Source organism: Acomys russatus, chromosome 5 (assembly GCF_903995435.1).
Source record: "Acomys russatus chromosome 5, mAcoRus1.1, whole genome shotgun sequence".
NCBI lineage: Eukaryota > Metazoa > Chordata > Mammalia > Rodentia > Muridae > Acomys > Acomys russatus.
The window spans coordinates 46,388,390-46,415,687 of NC_067141.1; the positions used below are offsets into that span (position 1 = coordinate 46,388,390).

General features: G+C 45.7%; 1 protein-coding gene across 3 annotated transcripts in view; it reads left to right on the forward strand.

The window, feature by feature from the left end:
• Positions 1-7,264: 7,264 nt before the first annotated feature.
• Positions 7,265-27,298, forward strand: part of Smarca2 (SWI/SNF related, matrix associated, actin dependent regulator of chromatin, subfamily a, member 2) — a 167,495-nt gene continuing 147,461 nt past the window's right edge. The window contains exons 1-2 of one of the 3 annotated variants that reach the window (XM_051146287.1): positions 7,265-7,411; positions 22,466-22,726. In XM_051146287.1, coding sequence (XP_051002244.1) covers positions 22,502-22,726 — 225 coding nt within the window. In that variant the 5' untranslated portion in view covers positions 7,265-7,411; positions 22,466-22,501. Of the gene's footprint in view, positions 7,412-8,790; positions 9,182-9,641; positions 9,681-22,465; positions 22,727-27,298 lie in introns of those variants that run through there. The other 2 variants (XM_051146285.1, XM_051146286.1) reach the window with 2 other exon arrangements.

A 27,298-nucleotide genomic window follows, 5' to 3' on the forward strand; every position in this document is an offset into this window, starting at 1 on the left:
ACACACACACACACACACACACACACACACACACACACACACACACATATATATATATATATATATATATATATATATATATATATATATAAAAGCTTTAATGGAGTTGGCCTACAGGAGAATGCCCCAACTACATACCATATGCAAGCAAATAAAACCTCACAACTTGTAATGAGCTATTCCTTCTTGACTTGTTGGCTAATGGAGTCCCATAGACCCACAAGCATTACAGGCTACTTCTGTACTCTTGGTGACCCTCCAGAACTTGACAATAAGAGCCTATTGCTGAAGATATACTACATACTCAAATCTTACAATGTGGAAAAATCAATCTGGCACTGGCCTAGAAGCTTCACCTATACTAGCCAGCTTTCGTAGTGCTGAAAAGTGCTAACCACATTACCAGAGTAGAAAGTAGGCGTGGATTTTGCCCAGCAGTGAACTCTGTAAATTAAAATAATGGCTGGTTTGACAAACTACGCCCAGTGCTGGTGCAACCATAGTACACATGGGAATAACCAATCAGTTTCTGATTGGAATAAGGTCCCCTCCATGAACAGAGTCTATACCTGGCACTGTTTATGGGACTGACAACCTGTGGCTAGATAAGTCATAGGTCCTAGGGGAGAATCTTATATTAATATTCTGCTAAATGGATAAGGTAGGCTTATTGCTATATCCATAGACCAGTTCACGTCTCAACCCTCATCAGAGAAACTTCTTGAAGTAGATAGCTACTGACACAGAGGCCCTCAACTGGTCAACATGCAGAGACTAAGACTAAATGTAAAGTCTCTATCACATCTATGACCCCGCCCAAGGCTCCAGAATCTGTGTGATTCTAGAAGGGGCAGAAGATTGTAAAAATCTTAGGTGGTTGATCACTTCCAGGAAACAGCATTTTTCAGACACAACAGGACAGCTGGACTTCCATCGATTGTAGCAGCTTACACAAGACCCCTGTAAACTCAAGACTGACAGGTGGCAGTATTGAGAAGGTGAGGGGAGGTGGGCAGCAAGTCCCACCACCAGGTGAGGGACTACCAGCATTTGATAGCTGCTATGAGAGAGTCAGGCTTTTAAATAGTGTGGTCCCTGGTAGGTTAATCACACCAGGGCACGCCCCACTACCAAGACATGTTGGGCAGCACAAAATGGACTCCACGGAAAAGCATAAAAGAAAGACTCAAATCTCAAAATATGGAGGGAGATGGGGGATGAAGAGGGTGGAAATGGGAGGAGCTGGGGGAGGGAATTGAATATGATCAAAATGCATTGTAAAAAAGTCTCAGAGGATTAATAAAATATTACTAAAATTAAAAGCCACGTTAACATGCTTACATAGTTTGGAAAAATCCATGCTTGGAAGATGTTTCATATTCTACCTCCACCAGGGTTCCAGCATGGATCAAGACCCTTTTACTGATGACAAATAATTGCAGTTTTTGTATGAGAACACACATTGCTTGAGTCTGGAGAGCTACCAAGGTGAGCTATAAGTTCTGACTTCACCATTTAGTCACCTCCAAGGTGTTTGATCACATTCGCCCTGAACCTTCGAAGAAAGTAAGATGAAGTGCGCCATGTCTATTTTGTTATTAAACTCGAGTTCAGTATTAATAATATATCAAGTATATTATGAGACAGAAAGTAGAGATGATAAAAGAGTAAAATGAAGATGAGAGAAAGACTTTAATTATCTTGCTAATTATGATTACATCATATTATCAATAATGAATGCCTCAACGTAAACTGACTGCTTAAGTCAGAATTCATCACGAGTGATAGCTAATATCAATCTATATCGCAAGCAGTCTTGGGTAATTATGGGTATTTCTGACCTGTTTCTTATAAGATCTAATTAGACCCACATTGTTTTATTTCTCAACATGGCTGGCAATGAATTCTTAGGAGCTAGAGTAGCAATTTGGAGCCTGATTTCCACCTGTGCCTGCTGTATTGCCATCTCAGTCTTTGATTTCTTTTCAGAAATCTTTTAAAGCCAGTCGCTTCATAAATAAAAGGGATGATTGGCTAAAATTAGAGACAGTAATGTCATCTGTGCATCCATTTAAGGAAGAACCTGTAAACCTGAGACACTGTCAATGCCTAAAGAGATGCCAGTGCCAATGAGGGAAGCAAAGTTGTGCCAGAATCCCTCCTGCCTATGGGACCCCTCTTCTCAGTGCTCGTTGGGTGCTGTGCAAGGCATAAGACTTTACTTCGGAGGCACCTAAAGACTCTACAGTCAGTGAGTATGGTTAAGTATAATACCCTTTTTTTTTTTTTTTTTTTTTTTTTTTGGGAGGGTTTTGTAGCAGCATAAATATTTTAAGATCATGAAGCAAAAACAAAGATTCTAGTAAGCTCACATTACAATGAATTGCTTTGCTTTCTTGATTTTGGAGAGCACAGTTAAGTACACTACTTACCCCTTCTCATCGTATGGATTAGAAAATGGGGCTGGTGTCACACATCTCATTTGGTTAAAGGGATGAAAGGATATATGTGAAGGTCTTGGCCCAACTTCTGGCCTGGATTTAAAGGACAAATAACCAAAGATTCTGTTAGGACTATTAGCACACCTAGCTGCTAGGTCTGTACCTCTGTTCCTTCCAGGAAAAGTTCAAACATAAACAAAACTTCTTGTCAATACTTTTTATACTAAAGTGTGGCTTCTTCTCATCTTTTAAGCTTCCAAATGAAACAAACAAACAAACAAAAAAACCCAAACATTTTCAAGTCTTTTTTCTGCTTGAAAACTATCATAAGATTGTGAACATTGCATAATTTTGTGTTCATCAATATAATAATTACTAGTGGTGAATTCTCAATGTTGGATAAATTTATTAATCATTTCTCATCCTTTCATTCAACAAAGTGGTGTGGTTTTTTTTTTTTTTTTTTTTTTTTTTGGTTTGTTTGTTTTGTTTTACACTGTGCTAAGCATCTAGCTAATTGCTGGGGTTTCCACGATAAACTGAACATATTCTATACCCTAGAGGCACTAGTGGAGGATACCAAACAAATAATTGCCTCAAGGTGAAAGTACTCTAATGGAGGTATACATCGGTTGCTATGGGGCCAGAGTAAGACCTGTATCTTTTCTGTGTGCAAGGACACAAGAGTCACTAGAAAGATGTTGGGTCACAGGTGAATCTTAGAGGATCTGAACTTAAGACCTGCATGCCAGAGAAGGAAATATGACCAATAGAGCTCCATAGGAACCTGCAGGTAGACCAGATCTCCTACAGGGCAGCATTTGGGGAAAGTCAACAAAGTAAGTAGACATTTATCCCTTCAGGCCCTTGAATGTCATGCTAAGTTTGAAGTTTATCCTAAGATGAATTGGGGATAGATATGGATTTTAAAGTAGAGAGTTATATGTTCACAAAGAAAATTGGGATGGCATTTTGGAGAAGTGATTATGGGGACACAAGATTTTCTTGAGATTGTTTATTAAGGGAGGAGATTGAGAGAGAGAGAGAGAGAGAGAGAGAGAGAGAGAGAGAGAGAGAGAGGAGTCTACTTATGTAATTAGTTTTCTTGCTAATTCTAAACTCTTCACTAAATTAAATGTCAGATGTTTCAGTTTGTCAAAGTTCTGCTTCCATTTCTACAGATGAAAGCCTCAGTCCTTACCTCAGCAGGCCTTCCTGCTCTAGCCTGAAGCTATGTAATGTGTCAGTCCATACTGATACTGTGTTGGGACTAGAAGCTTCCAAATGGAGTGCATTTCTGTCTCTCCTCACAAGGGTGTTGCAACCAGATACCAGCTTTTCAACCCAGTGTCTACTTTATAGAGCCATTCTCATCTGCCAAAGCAGACTTATGTAACAAGTAAATGTGAGCAAGTAGACATGAAAAAGCAACTTCCACCCCTTGGTACCAAGCTAGAAAGAGAAAAGCAACTTCAGAGAACACATTATGACTCATCAAAGTCCCCAAAGAAAAGCTTCCTGGGAATGGAGCATCCTGAGCAGCCTCTCTGAGTCCTTTTAGCCTCTAACCATAGTTGCTTTCCTCTGATTTTCTACAAAACAAAAGAACCTCTCACTTTCTTCCTTAGCATCATAAATCGTTACATTTTGCTTTACTTCAGAGATGAAGTCCATGGTATATACTCTACACTCATGCTTTTTCATATGAAGCAAATGCTGCAGTCTTTGCATTTCTCAAGAGTTTAAGAATTCTTCGGTAAAATTCTTACTTGCTGCAGCTCAAGCTACACACAAGACAAGTCTTCAGAAGAGAGACCCGAAGGGAAAAGGTGAGGCATTCTTAGGTCAATGTGAGGGGAAAGGGAGCCAAGTATCTATATTTAATCTGTACTCTCAACCACAGATTGTGTTCTTTCATTCCCGTACTTGTGCATGTAATGTATAGGTAGCAACCCCTGCAAGTACTGCATCAAAATTTTATGTAAGCTGGAGAACACATCTAACAAAGGGAAGGTTTTCTCCTTACTTTCTTTCTGACAAAATACCAGAAGAAATGGCTACTGGCTTTAGCATCTTAAAGATGATGGTTGCTCTTTCTAAGATTTGTCATGGCAAGTGGAGGCGAAATTTTATTCACAAGAGAATAAAGGGAAAGCCATGCTGGTAATGGTGGTATACATGTAGTCCCAACAATCAGGAGACTAGGGTAGGAGGCTATGAATGGCTGGGCACTTTGGGCTAGCTAGAGGGAGAGGGAGACAGAGGAGAGAAGAAAGGGAGGGAGGGAGGAAGAGAGAGCCAGACAGAGAGACAGAGACAGAAAGACAGACACATATATAGAGGTAAATGGACAGGGAGAAATACACACACAAAGACAGATTGAGAGACAGAGAGACAGACAGAGAAACAGAGAGACCGACAGAGACAGACAGAAAGAGACAGAGATATAGAGACAGAGACACAGAGAGAAATATACACACAGAGAAAGACAGAAACACATATAGAGGCAAATGAACAGGGAGAAACACACACAGACACACACACTACACACATACACACAGAAGGAGAGAGAGAGAGAGGGAGGGGCAGAGAGAGAGAGAGACAGAGACAGAGACAGAGGGAAAGAGAGAGAGAGAAAGATAGACATACACATATAGAGGCAAATGGACAGGGAGAAATAGACATACACACAGAGACAAAGACACACACACACATACACACACACACGGTGTGACATCATCAAACTGTTAAACTTGATCTGTGAAGTTGACATGTGACAGAAACAAATTGGGCCCTTAAAGTTTAAAACCTAATCCTTGTTAATGAATAAAGATAAGCATTGTCATTAGGTTAAAGCCTTTTATTATACACAATTAAGTTTCTGGCTATATTTCTGTAACGCTGAAACCTCTTAGACAGTTAGCAGTTAGTATTTAGGTTATACATTTGCTACACTATTAATTGGGTTTAGTGTTTCTCAGAATATATTCCCAGTTCCTGTTATACTGACCTGTTCTCAGGCAGAGAAACAATTTCTTACAACCTTTGCAACACACTATATTCTAGTCCTTTAGTGGCTTTTGTTGTTTTGTTGTTTTGTTTTGTTTAGAAGTTCACTTTGGGATCCACAGAAAATATGGAAGCCAAATTTAACAAGCAGGTAACAGCTCCTTGGAAAACTATAAAACTATAGTGTGTATGGATCACTCTCTCTGCTCTTCCTGCTCCATGAAAGTAGAGCCTTTGTAGGGCTTCCTCCAGGCCTGGACCAGTGATGTAAACACTTCTTAATGAGCACATAGGAATCTGGCATTTGCTCCCAGTGTTCCTTGTCATCAACATACCCAGTACCGAAGCTTGAGCATCCCTTAGAATGGCACTTCAGACCCTGTTGCTCACACAGTCAATGATGTAAAAGTATAAAGCGTCTTAAAATAGAATCTTAACCTAGGGTGGGAGGGATCCTCAACCAAATAGTCACAGTGCGCTTTGAATGACTAATTTAAGCTATTACATTGCAAAATAAGGAATAAATCATACTTTTCCTAACACGACCACATAGGAGCAGTTTTAATTTTAAGAGTCAAGCACCTACATTAATCTGAGTCTAATATAATAGGCCCCTGATTTAAAATCTCCTAACATTCTTTCACACTTCATAAAACTAAAAATAAAATTGCCTCACCAAATAGTGACCTAGGGTCCGGCAGGCACACTGGATTTCAAGGAAAACCGAAACACTGGCTCTCAAAAGCACTACGTGCAGGCAAATTGCAGTTTGTAGCCTTAATTGGTCTTAAATGTGGGGTGGAAGAGAGAGGAGACTCCAGTCTATAGAAAATGAGATTTATTTCCCTTTTTAAATCAAAAGCAGATCCCATGGTTCAGCTGCCCCCTGACTCTCCCGCCCCACCCCCACCTCCCACGGGCTTATTTTCCCCTCCCATATTCTTATGTATATTTCACTCGAAGATGACAGGTGACGGGAGGTGAGAGTGCTTCGTGCCTTTCAGAAGTAAACAGAGGGGTTAGGCGGCTTTATTTGGGTTTATTTATTTACTAGGCGTCCGGGCCTCTCTCAGCTGTTTCTCTTCGCTGGCATTTGGAAGCTTGCAGTCCTTTAGGGATGAGATAGATTTGGCAGGCTTGTTCTTTGTGCCGCCTCCCTTTTCAGTGGGGGTTGGGGATGGGTGAGAAGAACGCAGATTTATGACAGCCTTGAGGGAGAGGGTGGTCGAAAAAGTTTCAGCTGGTATGATAATACCCATTTTTTTTCCCACGGCCAACGCTGTGCCACAAACAGCTTGGGTGCCACCCGGAGCCCTGCCCCCGCCGTCCCCTCCCTTTCTCTCGGCAGGCTCGAGCTGGCAGGCGCAGGCACACTTAAATTCCAGCACGGTCTCCACATTCCCCCGAACTACTACGCTCTATTACTACGGCTGCCCTCCCCTTCGCTTCGGGGCTTCCCCCAGACTCCCTAGAGGAGCTCGGAAGGGTACTGCCAGCCGAGGGACGTGCGGCGCCCGAGTTCAGCAGGGCTGCGGGCTAGCTGCTTGTCCTGCGCAGTTTCTCTGCTCCAGGCACAAACACGGCGGAGAGCCGGCGCCTCGCAGACACACACGGATCCTCGCATACAGTAGAGCTGTCTCGTTCCACATTCTTGCACACCGCCCCCTGCTCCCCCCCCCGCGCGCCCGGAGTCGCTGAGCAGGGCGAGTGACAGGAGAGTCCCGCCAACCCGCGCCGGGCCGGGCAGGGAGGAGCGGCGCGCGGGGCCAACTGCGGCGCGTCTTCCGGCGCCCAAGGAGGCGGCGAGGGTGGGACGCGGGGCGGAGCCCGAGTTTAGGAAGAGGAGGGGACGGCTGTCATCAATGAAGTCATATTCATAATCTAGTCCTCGCTCCCTCTGTTTCTGTACTCTGGGTGACTCAGAGAGGGAAGAATCAGCCAGCACACGGCTCGCGAGCAAGGTAAATATAACTTACAACTCCTTTCTCTTCTTTCCCCTGCTTCGGCCTCTCGGCAGCCGCCACCACCGAACCCCTCCCGCACTGAGCCGCCTTACCCTGGATTATGCATCCTTATCCTAATCATTATTTATTGTGCATGCTCGAAGACCAAAACAAACAGGCGGGCCAACCGCTACAACAACAACAAAAAAGCCCGCCTCTTCCCCGCGGGCCTCAGGTGGAATGCTCTAACGACAGCTCCCGGGTAGCGATAGAAGAAGCCAGAAAGTTTCAACTGAACCTCGGCGTAACAATAATAACAGTAATAATTACTACTTTAAGGGGACAAGGGGAAGAAATCCCAACATGCCACAGCCTTGACCCCGGGCTGGCTGACAGTGATGCGCTGCCAACTCAGGGTTGCAACACACGCTCGGCCAGGTTGCATTCCCTGGTGCTGAGGGCTAGTGGCAAGAGGAGAGGGGCTTGGGGACCTGGGGCGGCGGGAGACTGGTAACGCGACAGTTCACCCGGAGCCGTCCTCTCCATTAGAGTTGGAGGGGGAACAAGAAAGGAGGGCAAGGAAGCCCGGGCTAGCGGTGGGGCGCCAACCAACAAGGCTGCTACTCGCCTCTTGGGGACTTGTTAAAGGGCTCCAGTGCGGGGACACGAGCAGATCTTAGCGGCTGGAGTAGTCCGGGCTAGCGCACTGAACAGGAGGCGGCTACTACCGCGGGGCCAGTGCCTGCGGGCTCGGAGGTGTCACCTCCACTCCCCGGGTCCCCTAGGGCAAGGGAGAGAATGTTGGCTAGTGACAGGCCTTTAGAAGAAGGGGTTGCCCTGGGGGTTGTGGCCAAGGCGCCGCGGACCTCCTCGTCTGGTACCCGGAGGCAGAGCGGGCTGGGGTGTTGAAGTTCAGGGTTTTCAACCCGGGTCCCGTGCCTGAGGGTGGAAGGAAGCCCCAAGGAAAGAGGTCCGAGGTGCCCACTGTGCTCCGTTAGCCTGCCCTCCCCCCTCTCTGGGTTTGTTTTCTTTTGCTTAGAGTCTTTCGGTAGCTTGCGCCAAGGAAGCTACGGCCCTAGGGCTCCTGGGATGGTCTGCGTGTCAGGGGCGCACAGGGACCTAGGAGAGCCGCGGCGGCTCCGGGTTGGGGAGGCCATGATCCGGATAATCCTCTCTGCCTGACAGTCACAACAGGACCCGCGCACACCCGGGCAGCGGCTGTGGCGTTCGGCCGGGAAGGGGAAGGGCTGCAATGGGGAGGGAATGGGGGGTGGTGAAGGAGGGATGCGGGGAGAGCCGGTGGGAGCCTCCTCCCCGCGACGACTTTCACCCCTTCCTTCTTACTCACTGCTTTCGAGTTTGCTTTATTTCCATCCCAACCTACTTCACCCCTTCCCTAGAGCCCCCTCCCTCTCTCCTCCGCCTAGCCGCCTCCCCTCCCGTTGGCGTTGCAAAAACAGGGCCACGCCATCTGCAAAGGTGTCGCGATGTACTTCCCCAAATCATCGGTCCAGAGCGCCAGCCCCTGGGCGCCCTCCAGCCACCAGGCGCACACCAGCATAGTGCCCCCCGGTGCCCCGCACCAGGCCGCGCAGCCTGGACGCAGTGACACCGCGCCGGGCGGGGCTCAGCGGTGCAGACTCAAGGGGACACCCGCGCTCCGGCCCGGGCGCTCGCGCCGGTTTCCGGTACCCGCTGGAGATCTTAGGGTGCGGGTGTCTGCGTTCACCCCCGCCGCCTGGATTACATTATTATTTTTATCCGGGTTGCTATTTGCTGCGGATGGTGGTGAGCGCGGGGCTGGTAGTACTGCCTGGGGGATGGGGGCGGAGGGAAGTTGGACAGCAATCAACCCGGAAAAAAAAAAGTTTGGCAGGGCCGCAAGTCGGATGGAGGGGCAGGAGGGGGCGGCGGGCTGGCGCGAGTGTGCAGTGCGCTAGGGACTAGTGCGTGGCAAGCTGCGCTGGCTGCGACTACCGCCAGACCCCTCCCGGGAGCCGGACGCAGACCCGGCGGGGTCTAGCGGCTAGAGGGCGGGAGGCGGTGGCCGTGCGTGCAGCTGCGGCGAGGGCGAGTGCGTGGCGCGCGCGAGCCGCGGAGAATCAGGAAGTCACCGCGGCGAAGCGCACAGACATGTTTGATCGCCGTGACATGACGCGCGCGAGGGAGGAAGAGGAGGCGGCGGGGGCCGGGCCGCGGGCGCTGGCCTAAGCTTTGCCGTGCACGCCGCTCCCTGCCCGCCCCGGGCGCCGCCAGCCCAAGCCTCCGGCCGTTCTGAGTCGCCCAGGTAAGGAGCCTGCTCCGCCCTCCTCCTCCTCCGCCGCCGCCGCCGCCGCCACCGCCCGCGGAGCTTTCTAGGTCTTTCTCTGCTGACCCCCCCCCCCCCCCATCTCTGGCTTGCCTTCCTTGCAAAGTCAGGCCGGCAGGCAATCGATTGCACGGAAAACTTTCCAGCGGGAGGCACCCGGCGGGGGAGAAGGAGGCCTCTCCTGTAGCTGGCGTTGTCAGTTCTTTCTGCTCCAGGTCGGGAGAGAGTGAGTCGCTGCGTCCTGCGGCTGTTGCACGTTCAAACTTAGGGCCTAAACGTGCAGGATTTACTCCATTAGGAAAAATAAACATCCCAAGCGGCTCGCTCGCGCTCTCTCTCTCTCTCTCTCTCTCTCTCTCTCTCTCTCTCTCTCTCTCTCTCTCTCTCTCTGCGGAGGAAGAAGGTGTAGGAGGGAAAGCGGGGGTGTAGTGCAGAATCATTCCTCATTCAGTGTCTGCACCGGGTGTTATGTAATTTTAGTAGCACATGGGTGCGAAGCCCACACTGGGCTTCTCCCTCCTTTGTTTATATAACTTTTGGGGAGTTTTGCCAGGCTGTGTCCTTTTTCCCCTCCTCCCTAGTGCGATGGAGGTTGGTGCTTTTGGAAAAGCCAAGTGGCCCGAGTTACCAGTGTTTTGTATTAGTGTCACCATTGAGTCCTTTCAAGCCATCACGTTGGCACAAATTCTTTTGTGTATATATATATATAACAATGGAGCAGTGGAGCAGTAGGAAGACGTTAAGGACACAGGTTCGTTTATTGCGCTCTGTGGTAAAGTTAAGGTTTCAGTTGATTTTCAAACTTTTCACCTGGTTTGTACGCCTTACTTGTGGGAACACCTAAGATGGTTTGACAGCTGCCTGGGGATTTGGATAAGACAAAATTCCTGTCCAATCTCCCAGGACTCAGAAAGCAGTGAGAACTCTTCTCATATAAAAGCCACAATCGATGTTTTGTGGGCATACACTAACAAATTCATACTCCAGTGTTTTCAGCAAGATTTTCCTCTAAGTTTGTGAGGCCTTACCTGAAGCTGCTACCCACTCCGGCTTCCGGGCTCCTTCTAAGTACTAACCGGTGAAGGCTTAGGAGGCGTGGCTGGGTTGATTCTTAAGTGGCATTATTATGCAAATAGGAACACACTGTTTCTTTTCAGAATCTAATTGCCCTTTTATTCCAGCAGGCTTGCTGACTTGCTTTTAAAATACTGCCTTTGGATAGTTGAGGAAAGGAACCCAAAGTGGGGGTGGGGGATTTGGGACCAAGGGTAAGGGTAATTGGGTTAAAGTACAACTGTAAACACGTATGGAATTGCCAGATGAAACCCTTTATTTTGTACAGTCAGTACACACTAAGAAAAAAATTTAAACACAAAAATTCTTAAGAATGTTTTTTTTTTTTTTTTCTTAAAAGGCTACAAATGCTCCCCTTCCACTACTGAAAAAGGTAGCTTTAAAGACACCTGTTAGGTCTCTAAGACAATTATTAAAGTTGGTTGTGGGGAAGATAATGTACAGGACGGAGGTGCATCTAGTTTTTGTTTGGGCCTTTAAAAAGAGGTGCCATTTTGGTAGAAAATATTTTTAAATGAGTTAGGATTTAGGGTGTCAGAATGTTTGACAGAGAGGGAAGGAGGGGCCCCTCATGCCATCTTTCTCTCAGCCCAGCTTTGGCTCCTGGCTGCACTGTGGTGTCTCATAGAAAACACTTAACAGAGAGTTCAAAGCAGCCTTAGATCTTTTCTTTTGTTCTTTGGTAAAGTAGGTTTTTTTTTTTTTTTGTTCCTCTTTCTTTATTTTATTTTTTTCTTTTCCTTTTTCTTTCTTTCTTTCTTTTTTTTTTCCTTTTTGCATTTCTGGTCAAGTTTCTTGAAAAGTGCTCTGGCCAACACCTGAGGCTTAGAATTGACTGCAGTAAAAGTGTTTGTATGGTTAGTGTTTGATTTTTTTTTTTTTTTTTAAGTATTCTGGACACAGTATACCTAGAAAGTAACCACTTTGCAGGTAATTATTTAAAGCTCTGTTTTTCTGTTTAAAATAAACTGTTCTGCCGGTTAAAAAGCACCCCTTTCTCTTCTAGAGAGCAGCTTCCATACTCTGTAGTACTGTGATATTTTGACATTTCATTTTAACCACTCATTGTGTTTTGGAGGAGGATGGTAAACAGAGAAGTTTCATAAATTATGAAAGTAGTGCTGTCCTCCAGTGTTTCCAGGTTTGTTTGTTTTGTTTTCTCTCTCCCTCAGAAGCCTTTCTTTGTAAACAAGGCCTTTGTCAAACTCTCCTAGGTCAGCAGCTTTTTGCTACTCTGGAGAAATAATAAATCACTATTTATGACATTTTGACATGCTTCCTTGAGGATGGCTGACTTATCTCAGGCACCAAGCTGAGGACCATTTCACAGTCTCAGCATTCTAAAGGCCTGCCAGCCAGCCTGAATTACCAGAGGTTTTGATTCAAACTGTTTCTCCTTTAGATGCTGTGGAAGGGAGCTGTGGACACTTGAGTCCGTTTGCATGAGTGGCCTCAGAAAGCTGCAGGTCACAGTCCCGTCCCGTCCCGTACCCCCCCCCCCCCCCCGGGGTAATTTTTAACGAACAAATGAGAAAATGCCCCTCATATGAAAAGCGAGATTTGGAGGTTACTTTTGAATTTTTTTTTTTTTTCTGTCATCATTGGAAAATTGTGTGTGTGTGAAACTTTTAATATCTAGCCAGTAAATAAGATTATGAGCCATTACATAAGTATGGCAGAGTGTTTAGGAAGTTGTGAGGCTTTTTTTTTTTTTTCCTATACAGAAAGTTGTGACTCTGTGTTTACCAGAGTTTATGAAAGAGCATATTTATTTGCCTAAGATATTTATTACCAAGTTAAATGAGATCTTGCAACCAGGCTTTGGAAAGACTTTATGTCTCTGTTACTCTTTATTATAATTTTATTTGTTCACATTATTTTAATACCTTTCCTTGAAAGTCTTCAGGATGTATCAGCACTTTCAAGTACTATGGTTTATTTTATAAATATAGTTTGAATACTTGAATAATTATATTTCAGCAAAACATATAAGAGATCTAATAAAAATTCAGTAGCTGAGCGGTGAGGTTTTAAAACACTGACTAGAAGCACCTCATTAATTTTTCTCACATGATCACCTAGAGTGATGCGTTGGATGAGGGTGTAGATTTTGAGTTTTTGTTGGTTTCTTTTTCGGAGATGAAGCCTTATATATGCCAGGCAGGCCTGGAACTCACAGCCTTCCTGCTCCTGTATCTCGACTGCTGGAATTACAGCTGTGTGTCACCATACCTAGCGCTAAGGATGGAACCCAGGGCTTTGTGTGTACCAGGCAACTACTCTTAGCAGGGCACCCTCCCTCGCCCATGATTTATTTCTGGACTTCTAGGAAACTTCATTATGAATTGTCATATTTTACTGGTTGTATGAGGCCTGTGGGGCAGTGTGACAGGTGTAATCAATCAGCATGTAATTCTGGTTTTGTCTTATTTTTTGTTTGTTTGTTTGCTTGTTTGTTTGTTTTGAGGCAGGGTTTCTCTGTGTAGCCTTGGCTGTCCTGGATTTGCTCTGTAGACCAGGTTCGTCTGGAACTCACAGAGATCCACCTGCCTCTGCCTCGAGTGCTGGGATTAAAGGCGTGTGCCATCATACCCAGCAATAACTCTGTTGTGATTTAAAGCATCTGAGAACACTGCATTTTTCAGATGGGTAAGCACTAGGCTTGTTCACCCACCAGTGTTATGTTGTACATTTGTGCAAGCACTACTGTCTTAGAAACTTTTTAGGAAAGTGATTTAATCCAAGTATGGTCTAGGGTTTGTAACTGATGAATGGAGTACCCAGACTGAAATTGAGGCTGAAATTAAACCAAGTTTAAAAGCCAGTAAGGTGTAATTATAATCCCCTCTTCCTTTTTGAAAAAAAAGAAAAGAAAACGACAACAATAACAACAAAACAGCATTTGTGAGTTAAATTATGTAAAACGAAGGTGGGAGGAGGGGGAGGAGGAAGAGCAGGAGGAAGAGGAGGAGGGGGAGGGGGAGGAAGGGGAGGAGGAAGAGGAGGAGGGGCAGGAGCAGGAGGAAAAGGAAACACTAGTGTATTGGCACCAAGACTACCTGAAGGGGGTTCTCTGGGTTTGCTCTCCAGTTGTGTGTCTCTCCTTTGGGATGTTTGTGCCTTTCTTTGCCTGCTGGATGTGGTGTGCTGCAGTTTCTGCCACCCTCCTGGGAGATGAGCCATCCCTGTGGAAACTGAATGTCTGGGAGGAAAGCCTCTCCTGCCCCGAGGCTTTTTAACAACTGGACACATAATAGCTTGGCAAATATTTGCAGCTATTCTGTGGTTTTGCTGTTCTGTTCTGAAATGCCATTATGCAAAGTTCGAAATTCTGCTAAAAACAAGCACTGGTCAGTAAGAAGCCATGTGCTTTCCAGAATACCTGGGCAGCTAAAACATAGTAGCAGCAGGACCTGGTGAGCCCATGACAGTTCTAGGCCCAGCTCTAGGGTTGTGGAAGGACAGAGCAGAGATGGGGGTGGTGGATACGGGTCATCTCAGATCAGAAGAAAGCCGGAGATCACAGGGACTAAGCTTGAACAAGTCTTGGGGAGACCACTGTGCCTGTTTTGACCTGGTTACCTGGCCCAAGGGGGTCCATTGGGGAAGAATTTTAGAAGATAAAACTCGGGAGATTGTAGAAAGCCATGACTTACAGGCTAGAGCGTGAATCTCTTTTTCAGTATTGTTGGAGGCGTGTTTCTCAAAATTCTGTCTATCTGTCTATCTATCTATAATTTTATTGTTTTATGTTTTGTCTGCATGTATGTCTGTGTACTGTGTGTGTGTGTGTGCCTGGTACCCAGAGTGGTCAGAAGTTGCAGTCATGAGCCACCCTATGGGTGCTGGGAATGGATCCTCTGGAAAAGCAGGCAGTGCTCTTAACCACCAGGCCATCTCTCCAGCCCCTCGGAAATCTTGAGCTAATGGTAGTGATTCAGGACCAAAGTTCTATTTTGGATTAATCTGGTAACTTGTATGTTCCAGGTCAGGGTGAGAGATCTTAGGAGGACCCTGGCAGTTATGAGCATTTACATGTAATAAGATTACAAGGTATCTGCACACCTTATATTTTACTTCGTTTATCTCAAATCTAAGCTTGGTGTTTGCTTTCTAGTGTGCCTCTGTGGTAGGTAAGGAACTTGCAACCCAAAGAGGTTCAGTGGACCTGTTGATGACACACTCATAAATGGCCACAGTCACAGATTTGAAGGACTCACTGTTGGGTTCTGATTGTGAGTTTGTCAGGCAGGGAATGTTGGGCATATTGCCGATCAGTTGGCCTAGGGGTGTAGCTTAGAGGTAAAGAGATTGCCTAGTGGGAGCTTGTTAGGCTCACGTCCCAGGTTCTGTCCCCAGTGCTGTACGATTCTCCATCACATATATAAGCCTGGTTTACTCTGCACATAAACTGAAATGTTGAGGTTTACTCCTAAATAGAAGTAGTTATTATTATTATTATTATTATTATTATTATTATTATTATTATTATTATTATTATTATTATTATTATATTTTCTTTACATTTGTGGTTTGCCTCCATGTATGTCTGTACCAGGGTGTCAGATCCCCTGGAAGTAGAATTACAGTTGTGAACTGCCATGTGGGTGCTGGGATTTGAACCCCGGTCCTTTGGAGGAGCAGTCAGTGCTCTTAACCACTGAGCCATCTCTCCAGCCCCTTGCCAATCAGATTTTAAGGCATGCATTTTATACTTTAAAAAAGTAATATGTTTAGTGTACAGATGACATTTCCTTATTAGAAACCATTGATTGTTGTCAGCATCCTAAGACGAGATTGCATTGGAAAGGGGCTTTACAGGTGTCTGGGAAGGACAGGCAAGCATACAACATGCGTGAGTGGCTTCCCTGCAGGATGCTGCCCACTTTGAAACCGGCTTTTGATGCCTTGGATTGCTGGTTTCTTTTATGGCTAACTTCATAACTGTGTGTGCTTACCTGGACTTTAGAAATGAGTTAACCTTTGCTGGTCTGTACTCCCTGAGTCCCAGGTTAGAGAAGTGTGTTGTTTCTGTATTGAAGGGACCTCTTGCATATTGGATTTTCTGATAGACACCCTGTCCCCCCCCTTTTTTTTTCATGTGCGGAATATTGTCCACCCTCACTGGCTTGGTGCAGAGTGCATCACAGGTGGACTTCTATAGGGCAGTGACTCCAGATACCTGGGGTAGGGGTGGAGTGATAGAGTGAGGTAAGGATCCTGCACAGGCAATGCCTGGAGCCTGCAGGGGTGGGGGCGGGGGCGACTAATTAGTGCAGCTCAGTTTGTTGTTATCATCCTTGTGCACCAGGCTTCCTCTCAGCCTTTGCCAGGTCTACTCTGAGCAAAGACGGTCCCAAGGCAGTTTATTTAAAGTCAGGGCAGTAGCTCAGGCATGTCCTAAATTTGTTTCCCTGATTGAAAGATGAAAGAAAGTTCACAGAAGCCCAGTGACTAGAGACATTTTCATCCAAGTGTTTCTTAAAACATAGATGACTTTGAGATGAATGGCAAGCCAACCTGAATAACCATGAGAATGAGTTTTCAATGCTTTCCTAGGGTTTGTGTGGGCCAACTTGGATTCACTTTAGGTACAGTGTGGGTTTTTTTTTTTTTTTTTTTTAACACCATCACAAATCATATTGTGAGCTGTTTATAAAGTTATACGTCTTGAGCCAAGTAGCAGTGTGGGTCATTGTGAGGTTTAACCATGAGGCAGACAATCGTGGCCTCTGGTCAAAAGCTGCCTATGCAACTTAACTTCCTTTATCTTCACTGCAGTCCTACGCACTGCCCACTTACCTGCTCTCGGGGTGCTCTGTCCAGTTTTAGGCAAGTCGCTACCTCTTATGAAGGATTTCAGTTCCTCTGTAGAGAAGGGTACATGGGGAAAAAAAAAAAAAAGCAGCTCTTTCTGACCAAAGGCTTCTGAGTCAGCAGACAGACACAAAAGGACCCTTATCTGGACTTATCTCCAAGTCTCCTGTAACAGCCCGAATGCTTGGAAAAGGCTGCGTTATTCTTAGGCCTTGGACTAAGTTCTTATTTACGATGGTCCACCTTTAGCCTGGCCCTCACCCTCCTCCTGTAAAGTGAGCTGTGGGAAAGATTGGCTGTGGACTTGGGCTTTCTCTTGCTTCCTTAGGAACTCTGGTGAAGGGCGGTTCGAGAGGTGCTGTCCAAGTTTGTGAGCACTCCCCAGCTCTTTTCATTTCTAGAAAGTTTTATATTTTGTTTTTAAACTTCAAAGTCTAACCACAGTATTGCCATCTCTAATGAGCCTTCCCTGAGTCCTTTACTCCTCTTCTGAGTGTCATCCCTCCCAACCTATTGCCCTGGGGACCTTTAGCTATTCCCTTACTAGTTTTGAAGATTTTTTTTTTTCCTTATTGCCATCTGTGTTTAAGTTTCCTATTAGGTGTTCTGGGGTCTAGAGTGTGTGTGTGTGTGTGTGTGTGTGTGTGTGTGTGTGTGTGTGTGTGGGTGGGTGTGTCTATCCCCTTATTGTTCTCTTGTAACTTCCCGTTGCCTGGGGCACCAAGTAGAGTTGAGAATAAATATATAAAAGTGGATCATTTGGTGTTAGACTGAGGATCTTGGCCTTTCCAGGTAATGATGTTTTCATCTCAGAATCTCTTTAGGCCTTGGCTTCTCTTTACTTCATCCCCTGATAAGTAAATAATACTGTCCCAGCCAAGTCCTCACCATTGCAAAACACCACTGCCATTGTTTCCATCTTTGTCCTCTGTCTCCCACTTTCTCCCCTAGTCTGGCCCCCCACAGTGGAACACATTACAGAGGTGCTGGGATCAAGCTGAGGCCTGTTATCCTGAAATCAGTGTGGTCAAGACTGGAGAGTGGCCAGTTGATTTGGCTGCATCCCTAGAAAATTCCTGTGCCTTCCTTTTGTCTCCAAAGCAGTAAAGAGAAGCTGGACATGATGGTTGTGGTGGTGGGCATCAGGGCTCAGGTGGTGCATCGTTGCACAAATCCCAGGGATGTGGACCCAGCTCGGACAGAGAGGAAGTGAAGAGATGAAGAACACACATAGACAGTAAGCTGGGCTCGAGTGGACTGGGCCATCTTCTGGAAAAACTGTAGCACCCTGGACAGTCAGGATATTTATAATCTGAGTTGAACAGTGAAGCAGGGCTATTGCATACAGTTGGACCCTGAGGTGAGGTTGTTACAGACAGATAAACAAGAGGGGGTGGGGGCTTATGGTCTACAGCTGGATCAAGGAGCCAGGTTTGGTTAATCTCAGTAGGAGCAGTCCCTGAAGGGGGAAGCAGTCTTGAGGTTATAAGCATCTGGGGTCAGGGAGAGAAAGCTATGGTGAACAGTTTCTGCACACTGTCAATATTTGCACGATATGTCATCACTCTAAGCCTGAGACTATGGGGTACTGGACGTGGCTATGCCTGTGTGAACAACACACGTTCACTCAGGACTTCACTTACTTGGGCCTTTCTCCAGTGCCTAACCTCAGCAGGAAAGTAAAGGGCTCCACTAGCCTTGGTTGGGTGGTGGTAGGCTTGCCCTGGGAGATGCTCTGCTTGGTATGTGCACTGAGAGTCAAAGAATAAAGTGCTCTGTGAGGAGTTTTGCTCTTGTGACCCATGTGACTCTGGACAAGCCAGGCCCAGCCTTCCTGCCTTCTTGCCTTTACCTTTGCAATGGGAGCCTGACACAATGTCACCTTAATTCAGGTGACTAGAATGGTTATGAAGCATATTTGGTGTGTACCCTACATGTAGGTAGGCACTTGGGATTTCCTGGATTGTAGTTAGACTGGCGCCTTAAGTTTTGTCTGGGTTGTGGTAGCTGGAGAGGCGACCCTTAAAATTCCCTGGAGTTGAACTCCTTTTAATATGCAAGTGGTGCCCAGCTTTTCAGGGGAGAGGGAGAGGGAAAAGGGACTTGGGCTGACTGTGGGATTTGGGATTGGGGGAGGTGCAGCCATGCCTTTTATTTTTAAAAGCACACACTCCCCAGTTGTAAAGGCAAGAATGTCTGGGTGAAGAAGACAGGGTGTGCTGCTGAAGAATTCTTGCCAGGAACACAGTGGCCTGGCCCTCTGGGAGTCCTAGGCTGAGGCCGGGAGGGAAGAGGGGCTGCACTGCCTGTGTATGGGTGGCAGCTGTGTTCTCCTGCAGCCACGTGTCCTTCAGTGTTCTGACCACATCATTGTTTTTCCTTTCTGAGGCAATGTAAGCTTCTGTCCCCTGACCCAAAAATGAAGTAGATTGTCAGTTTATCACCAGAGCTGTCACCCAGTATGAGCCCTGCCCCTCCCCCACTCCGCTCCTGTGATCGGCTCCCTCATCTTCACCATTGAATGCTTTGAAAGGATGAAAGGGGCAAGGGTTTGAATGGACACAAGAAGCTGAGCTAGCTGGCGTAGACTTGACGCCCTCATTGCTGACTCAGTGATAAACTTGCCCCCTGCCTTGAGATACGCATCTCTGACTCATAGCCCTACGCGTCTTTATGATAGTATAGGATCGTGCCCTTGTGCATTTGAGGTAAAGAATAAAGTTGCCACTAGAAATGTAGAGGAAGCGGAAGAGGAAGATGAGGACTGCTGGCCTCATCTTTGTGAGGCCTTCTTCCCGTGTGTACTTGAGTGATGGCCAGTCCTGGGTTTGGCGTAGACGCCCATTTGGGAGCGTGAGCAAGCACAAGATAGGATGGGGTCTTTGAGAGTCTCTGGATGGTGGTAGACACCACGTCACAGATAGGTAGATGGAAGGGACCTGTGATATTGTCCCATCCTAAACCTAGAGGGAGCCAAGGGACCACATGGAGAAAATGCTTTTTCAGGGCCCCAGGGTAGTAGACTTGAGACAGAACTCAGATCTCCAGATTCCCTTCGAGTTTGGAGTGTCTAGATTTCTCTCATTCCTTAGCAACATGACCTGGAGTTCAACTGTGCTGCTTTTCTTAGACCTGTACATTTCATGAGTCTGCGGACTCTCTTATTCTGTCATTCTACACATAACATGTTCCTATAGTAACAGTCCACTCAACGTGCTTTGTAACTTCCCATTTCCCTCCAAATATATTTTTCCTCTTAAGAAGTTTTATTTTCCATTTAAAAAAAAAAAGAAGAGGAATATTTGTCTGGGGTTGTATTGCTTTACAATCTCAGGGAATCTTCACGAAATTAGTAATGTATGCAGAATACAGTCATGGTTTATACATATTGAAAATGTAAAACACAAGAGGTGTAGAGGTATTGTGTTAACTTGAGTCTTTGTGTCTTCGTTGTTCAAACTTGCACTATATTACCAAAATACCTATTGAAGCCAATTTTGCAGCAAACCATAACAGGAACTGAGTAATTTCCTTTAATTCACTAAAAAATAAAGGAGTGTATCAGTTTGTTGATATACACGGCAGAGTGTTATAACTTGTAGTGCCTGTGATTTGACGTCAGCTTCCTAAGTTTAAAATGCTGACCAAACATGTTTGTGTTTATGGGAGAGGGAGGTGGAAGGCAAACACAGAAGTTATTTCTAGCAGGGCGCAGTGGCGTACGTTTGTAATCCCAGAACTGGGGGGAGGCAGAGGCAGGCGGATCTCTGTGAGTTCGAGGCCAGCCTGGTTTACAAAGTGAGTCCAGGACAGCTAAGGCTGCACAGAGAAACCCTGTGTTGACAAACAAAATAAAACGCAAAACACTAACAAAACAAACAAAAACAACAAATAAGTTATCTCCAACTGCTTTGTTAATCATACACACAAAAAAATAGTAATAACAACATTTGGCTCTTGGGGTATGAAAGGTTATCATTCATCCCAGACCCTTTGTGTGAGGAAGCACTTGTTTGGAGTTCTCATTTTAACCTCAGGTTATTCATCAGAGCGGCCTATATTTCTGTCTACCCTTTAAAGATTTCTTTATTCACACACCTCAAACACTGGTTACCTTTTGTTTTTATTCACAAAATTAATTGAGCCTACTTGCCCTTGAAATTTTGCCTGCTGTTTATTCACTGAGGAGTTGTGACATGGTCTTACTCTGTAGCCCAGGCTGGCCAAGGATTCTCAATGTTTCTTCCTCGGTATCCCAGCTGCTGGTATCCTCCATGCCTATCCTCTGGTATTCTCTGAGCTCATAGTGCATTCAGCTAGAGGGTGCTGGGGACATGAGAGCGAAGAACAAGGCTCTGCCCTCATGGGCCATGCTCTCTAGAAATTTCAGTAAGAGGAATGGAGCTGCTGTGGCTTTTTGTACTTTGCTTTCTTCACCTCCCACTTTACTGTGGAGGGATGATGTTCTGGATGACTAGGCTGCTAGCCTAAGTGCCATCACCTGGTAGGTAAGCGAGTCACTTGGGGGAGCCATTCTGTATTTTCTGAGGTTGGACAGCAAAAATGTTTCCCCGTGTGCATGCGTCACTACAGGACAACTCCTGAACATGGAACAATTATTTTCATAGTGGCATTTCAGCTATGTTGCTAGGGTCCTTGGTCTCTGCCAGAATTTGGAAAACATCTTATTTACTGATTTTTTTAACTTATTATTGGAAGTACAGTGACTCTGTCAGTCAGTCACTTCCTAGTGAGGCAATGCCAGGAAGTCTTGGAGGCTAAGTGATGGAGTAGTGCTCTGTTACATCTAGAGAAACAGAATGCCCGCTTCCAGACACAGACAGCTACGCCCTGGCATCGTTGACCCGAAGCCTAGCACAAATCATGGGTCTTAATAGTCTGAGTGGTTTTGGTTCTGATACCTGTGAGGAGGACCACAACTGTGTCCATTTAGATTATTTTGGGTGCAGTAGATGTGGTGGGTAGGTAAGACATGTAGCTGTGTGGTAGTTCTGGATTTTGTTTGTTCGTTTGTTTGTTTTTTTACAAGTACTACCTCATCTGATTCGTAATTATCAAGACAAGAACTTACCTAGTAATTGTCTCTGAGTATATTCGAACCCATATTTGTACGATCCCTATAGCTTCTTTCTCTTTTCGGAGACAGGGTTTCTCGATGTAGCCCTGGTTGTCTTGAAACTTGCTCTGTCAACCAACCAGGTGGGCCTCAAACTCACAGAGATCCTCCTGCCTCTGCTTGCCAAGTGCTGGGCTTAAAAGCGTGTCCCACTGTGCTGTTTGTCTTTCTTCCTTTTTCTATAATTGGGACTTTTCTTTTTATTATCATTTTGATGGACTTGTATGTTTTTCCCCCTTTAGCCATCTTGAGTTCTCTGTGGAGTTTTCATTGCCTGTTGGCTTATGAAAAGGGGTCTAGGTTGGGTCTTTCTTTGTAAAGGATTTTCTAGTCCAGTGCTTTGGGGGAATAGGGGCTTTAGTGACTTCTGAGGCATCTAAACTAGTCTATAATGGAGAATCTCTGTTGCGTTTAGTAATAAATTTCAGGCTTGTTTAGATTCTGCTTATGTGTTAAATTTCAGTTGCTCCAGTGAGTCTCTCTGTATCTGGGATGATTTATCATTCGGGGGAATCACTTAGTATGTGTTTTTTTAAAAACAAGTGGTCTTCATAAAGACTGGAGCCCAGGGTGATACATCACATGCCTTCAAACATCTGCAGGAGACAGGGCAGTTCTGTTTGACGTTAGTTACAGAAATGGCACCATCAAATTCTAAAAACTGTTTTATTTGGATCTTAACGTCATGTTTAAAACATTCTTTTCTTTTCCTTTTTCACCTCCCTCTCCAACTTAGTGCCACTCTGCTGACTGGCAGAACCAGGAGAAGTAGATGTCCACACCCACAGACCCAGCTGCAATGCCCCATCCTGGGCCCTCCCCGGGGCCTGGACCCTCTCCTGGACCAATTCTGGGGCCCAGTCCAGGACCAGGACCATCCCCAGGTTCTGTGCACAGCATGATGGGGCCCAGTCCTGGACCCCCCAGTGTCTCCCATCCTATGTCAACAATGGGCTCTGCGGAATTCTCACAGGAAGGCATGCACCAATTACATAAGGTAAGATTTTGTGCACTCTCTCCCACTTGACCTGTCTTCCCAGGCATGGTTGGACAGGATTCCTGATGACTCTCCCAGCTTTCTCCTGTTGTTAACATGTGGCTCTAGCTAGACATTTGTGTTAACTTGCGTGTTATTAAAAACATTCCTGTAATCCCAGTGCTTGGGAGCTTGAAGCAAGAGGATCATGCATTTGCTGCCAACCTGGACTATGTAAGGAGATTCTGTCTCAAGAAACAAAAAACGAACCAAAACCAAGCCAAACTCTAAAACAAAAACCATCCCCAAACTAATGTAAAACACACTTCTGTGCTATAGTTTCACTGTTTCAGATGGCACAGTAATAAAGGTGCTGTCTTTTTAAAATATGAAGGTCCACCTTGCAGTGTGAACAGGTTTGGGGACTAGTGGGTTAAAGGTATTTTGTTTTGGTAAATGAGTAGTTAGTAAATAAGACTTCCCTCCCTCATCTCTCATACAATTCATATCACCCACAAATCAATATATTGAAAATTATTCTTCCTTAAAAATGTTGAAATTTATTTGATAAAACTAGATTTTTAAGAGTGAAAGGTAAGTGTCTTTTTCTGAAGATATTTCAAGGCCTAGGAAGAACTTTCCCTCTCAACAGTTTCAAAGCGCTTGTAGCCCTGACACTGAGCAGCTCACATTTGGCTGTAACTAAAGCTCTAATGACCTGACGTCCTAGTGACTTTCTGACCTCCTCAGGCACCCCTACTTGTGTTCATTCCGTACATGTGGTGGGCACTCGCCCATGCACACATAAATAAATGAATGAATACATGAGTGAACAAATATTCTCAAAAGACTTTATTAAAATTAAATAGTTCCCAGGGAATTCTTCTTCCTTTACTGCCTTATTGAGATGCACAGGTAGCTTGGGTTGGCCTGAGAATCCCCAGCAGTTCTGCTCCGTCTCCAGTGTGGCGCAAGCTGCAGTGGGGAATCTTGCGGATGCTCTGTCCCTGGGAGGCAAGCACTCTTACTCTGGTTCAGAAGATCTGCTTGTTCATTCCTAGAATCGTGTCTAGGATTCGTTATTGATGAGACCTTGATATTTGCTGTGAGGGTGATCACACGGGTACCGTTTTTCATTAAGCCCTTATAGGAGATGCTAAGGACTGCCTTTTGGAGAAAGAAGGCTCCTTTTGACTGTTTGCTTTGAGGGTTAGCAGTAATCAAAGAAAACCAGTGGAGGGTATCGTGCGTTGCTTGAAGGCCTTGCCTCATGAGATAAGTGCAGGCTTTACACCCCTGTAGATGGTATCACTTGTGGGGCTGCCCCTGTACCTGCAGCAGGTACAGCCAGGTCCTCTGGAGGAACAAAACAAATGAGATGCAAGGAGATTTATCCTGAGGAATTGGTTCATGTGATTCTGGAGGCTGAGAAGCCACACAGTTTGCAGTCAGCAGGATGGAGACCCAGGGGAGCCAGGGGTTTAGTGCCCATCCAAGTCCTGAAGCGGAGCCAGAGAAGTCAATCCTGTAAGCCCCTACTCAAAGGTCAGGAGGCAAACTCCTAGCCTAGGTCAGAAGACTGGCCTCCTCCTGAGTGAATGGGATGGTGCGAATGGATTGATGATGTGAATGGGATGATGTGAATGGGATGATGCCTGCTGCCTAGGCCAGGGTACTCTGCTTTCTTCAGCTTACATTCAAATGCTTATGAAATCATGCTTACCCAAGTGCTCTGGATACCTGTGGTTTAGTCAAGGTGACACATTAAGTCAACCACCACAAAAGGCAAGTGCTAGAAGATACATGATTAAAACAAAAGCATTGTCCTTTTATAGGAGGTTAGGTCATCTTCAAGGTAGGACACTAGAACCCTAAAGGGATGGTCTACTAAACTAAAGGTTATTTGATCATTTCCAAATCAGGACAGTAGTGGGCACTTATCTTGAAACGTGGACCAGTATCAAGAAAAATGGGGCATACAAGCATTCAACCTCTTACTTTCCTGAGAGGGGGAAGCAAGGCAGGCACTGCTGGGAGTGGAAGAGACCTAAACTGTGAGTTTGAGGAGAACAGACTCTCAGGAGATGGTTTCAGTGATATAGCTCCATATAATGGGGGGATCAAAGTCTACTTAAACTTTTGGGGGTGGGTAGGCGCTTTCTGAGTGGGCATGCATCATTGGTCCGCCCAGGGCTCTGGGGGATGCCTCATTTGTATAAGGAAGAATTCAAAGTAATGCCAGACTGCCAGACATGACCTTATAAGGGGAGAGGAAGTTTAACTTGGCTACCAGGCTATAGGACCTTAGGGTGGGGGTGGGGCAAGGGTGGAGTCTCATGGGCTATTTGTGCCTGGGGTGGGGGGTGGGGTGGGGGGGGGTGGGGTGAGGGGGCGGGGCAGCAATCCTGTGCCTGTCAATTTCAGGATAAAGTTTCTGAGGTTTGGATCTGGAGGGTCAGCTTCCCCTAGTGACACTGCTCCCTGGCCCCACAATACATGGTAATAGGTAAAAGTATGGTATCAGCACAGCTATGCACAGACAGGGGTGCGTTTTATTTTGTTTTGTTTTCTCATCACAGAACTGTACCATCTCTATTTATTATCCTGAAACATCCTCTTTTTATTTAATAATGTATTTCTGCAGTATCCCCAAGTTTGTATACTACCCCTTTTTCTTGTTTGTTTGAGATAGAGTCTCATATAAGTCTTGCTGGCCTTGACTCACCCAGAAGTGCCTTTGACACGTGTCCTCGTGTCCCCCGTCCTCCTCTGTGCCACAGTGCTTGTTTATCTTGTCAAATGTCTACAGAACTAAGCTCTTATTTTCCATAGCAAATCATGGGGTGACATCTTGACATATAGAAGTCATTGAATCATCTTGTGTTATGTTAACTTGGAGATTTTTTTTTTTCTATATCTGCTCTGCTCTTGAAGACACTGAATGTGTAATACAGAACCTCAGGATGATCTGAGGGAAAATGAGGAGGACATATTTAAATAACATTTGTGACCAAAGCATTTAAAAGTATGTGTGGGTGAGGGTTGGTCCTGTCCTGCTTTTTTATCGGGAAGTTCTATTAATTGTTATCTCTTCTGACCCATGCCTTCCCCAATTCCCCCTCTCTCCCTCTCTCCCTCTCCCCCTCTTCCCCTCTCCCTATCCTTCCCTCCCTCTCTCCCTCCCTCCCTCTCCCTCCTTCCCTCCCTCCCCCTCTCCCTCCTTCCTTCCCTCTCTCCCTCTCCTTCCCTCCCTCTCTCCCTATCTCCCCCTCTCCCTCCCTCCCTCTCCCTCTCTCCCTCCCTCCCTCTCCCTCCTTCCTTCCCCCCTCCCTCCCTCTCCTTCCCTCCCTCTCTCCCTCTCTCCATCTCCCCCCTCCCTCCCTCCCTCTCCTTCCCTTCCTCTCCTTCCCTCCCTCTCTCCCTCTCTCTCAGTCTCTATATTCCTGGATACTCCTTTCTCTTTGGTGTTTCTGTTACCTGTGAGTTTGGCAGTTTTTTCATTTTGAGCCCCGTGGATCTTGCAGTCTTGTTTTCCCTCCCTTGCAGCCCATCAGATAGCTTTCTGTGTGAGGACCTGGGTGAACCCGTGGAGCTCACACCTGCTGGCCAGATGCCTTTGCTTGCTTTCTTTCTTTCCCAGGCACTTGTGTTCCTTGTCTTTCTCCTCCATCTCTCTCTGAGTTTCAGCTTTTCCCTTTTCAACATCACTGAAAATAAGTAAACAAGTGGCCTAGATAATCTGCTGCATGGCTTTGATTTCCTCTCTATTATTACTGCTTAACAGACTGAGTGACACTCTTTATACCAGATTCTTCCCATTTTTCTTCTGAACATCCTCTTTATGGTAAAATTTCCCTCTTTTCAAGTACATGCTTTTGACTCGGCAGAAATTAACTTTCTTTTCTCCAAAACTGCAAACACTCATACTTTCTTGCTTGAAGTCATTTGGTTTTTATAAACTCTTGGAAATGTTCCTTTCAGGCTGTTTTGAAAATTGCTATTACAGTTTGGGGAAGAATAGACTTTCCTTTCCCAAACACATGCTCTGTTGCCTGATTCTGGATTGGATTAACATCAGTTCGATGGCTATTTCTTATACATCTGTGGTGCTCTGGGCCTCAGGTCCGGTGTCCAGGCCTCGTGCTTCTTATTTATTTCCAGCTTGTGTCTTTAGCCTCTTCTAGTTTCCCCTTCCTCTGCATCATCTCGTGCTGTTTCTCACTCCTTCCTTTTTAGTATTCACCCCCCTTCGCATCTCTGCCCCTTATGTTCTTCTCTTCCCAACTGCCATGGAACCTTCTGGTTCAACTTTTTAGCTTTCCTCACTTCATTCCTCCAGTGAAGAAAATTCACCAGGAAAAGAGGTCACCTCAGACATTTCACATAGCCTTCACTTGGACTCCAGATAAGGTCAATATGTAACGAGTTTCAAGGCTATCCACAGAGGTAGGAGAGTAACATTTGTCCAGCATGTGAACAGTACTTCATTTGTTTGTTTGTTTGTTTGTCTTTTAATTGTCAGGTTGTGGCATTGGCCAAAGAATGAAACTCAACATTTTTTTTAAAGCCTTATTTTTTTGATTTAGAGATGGT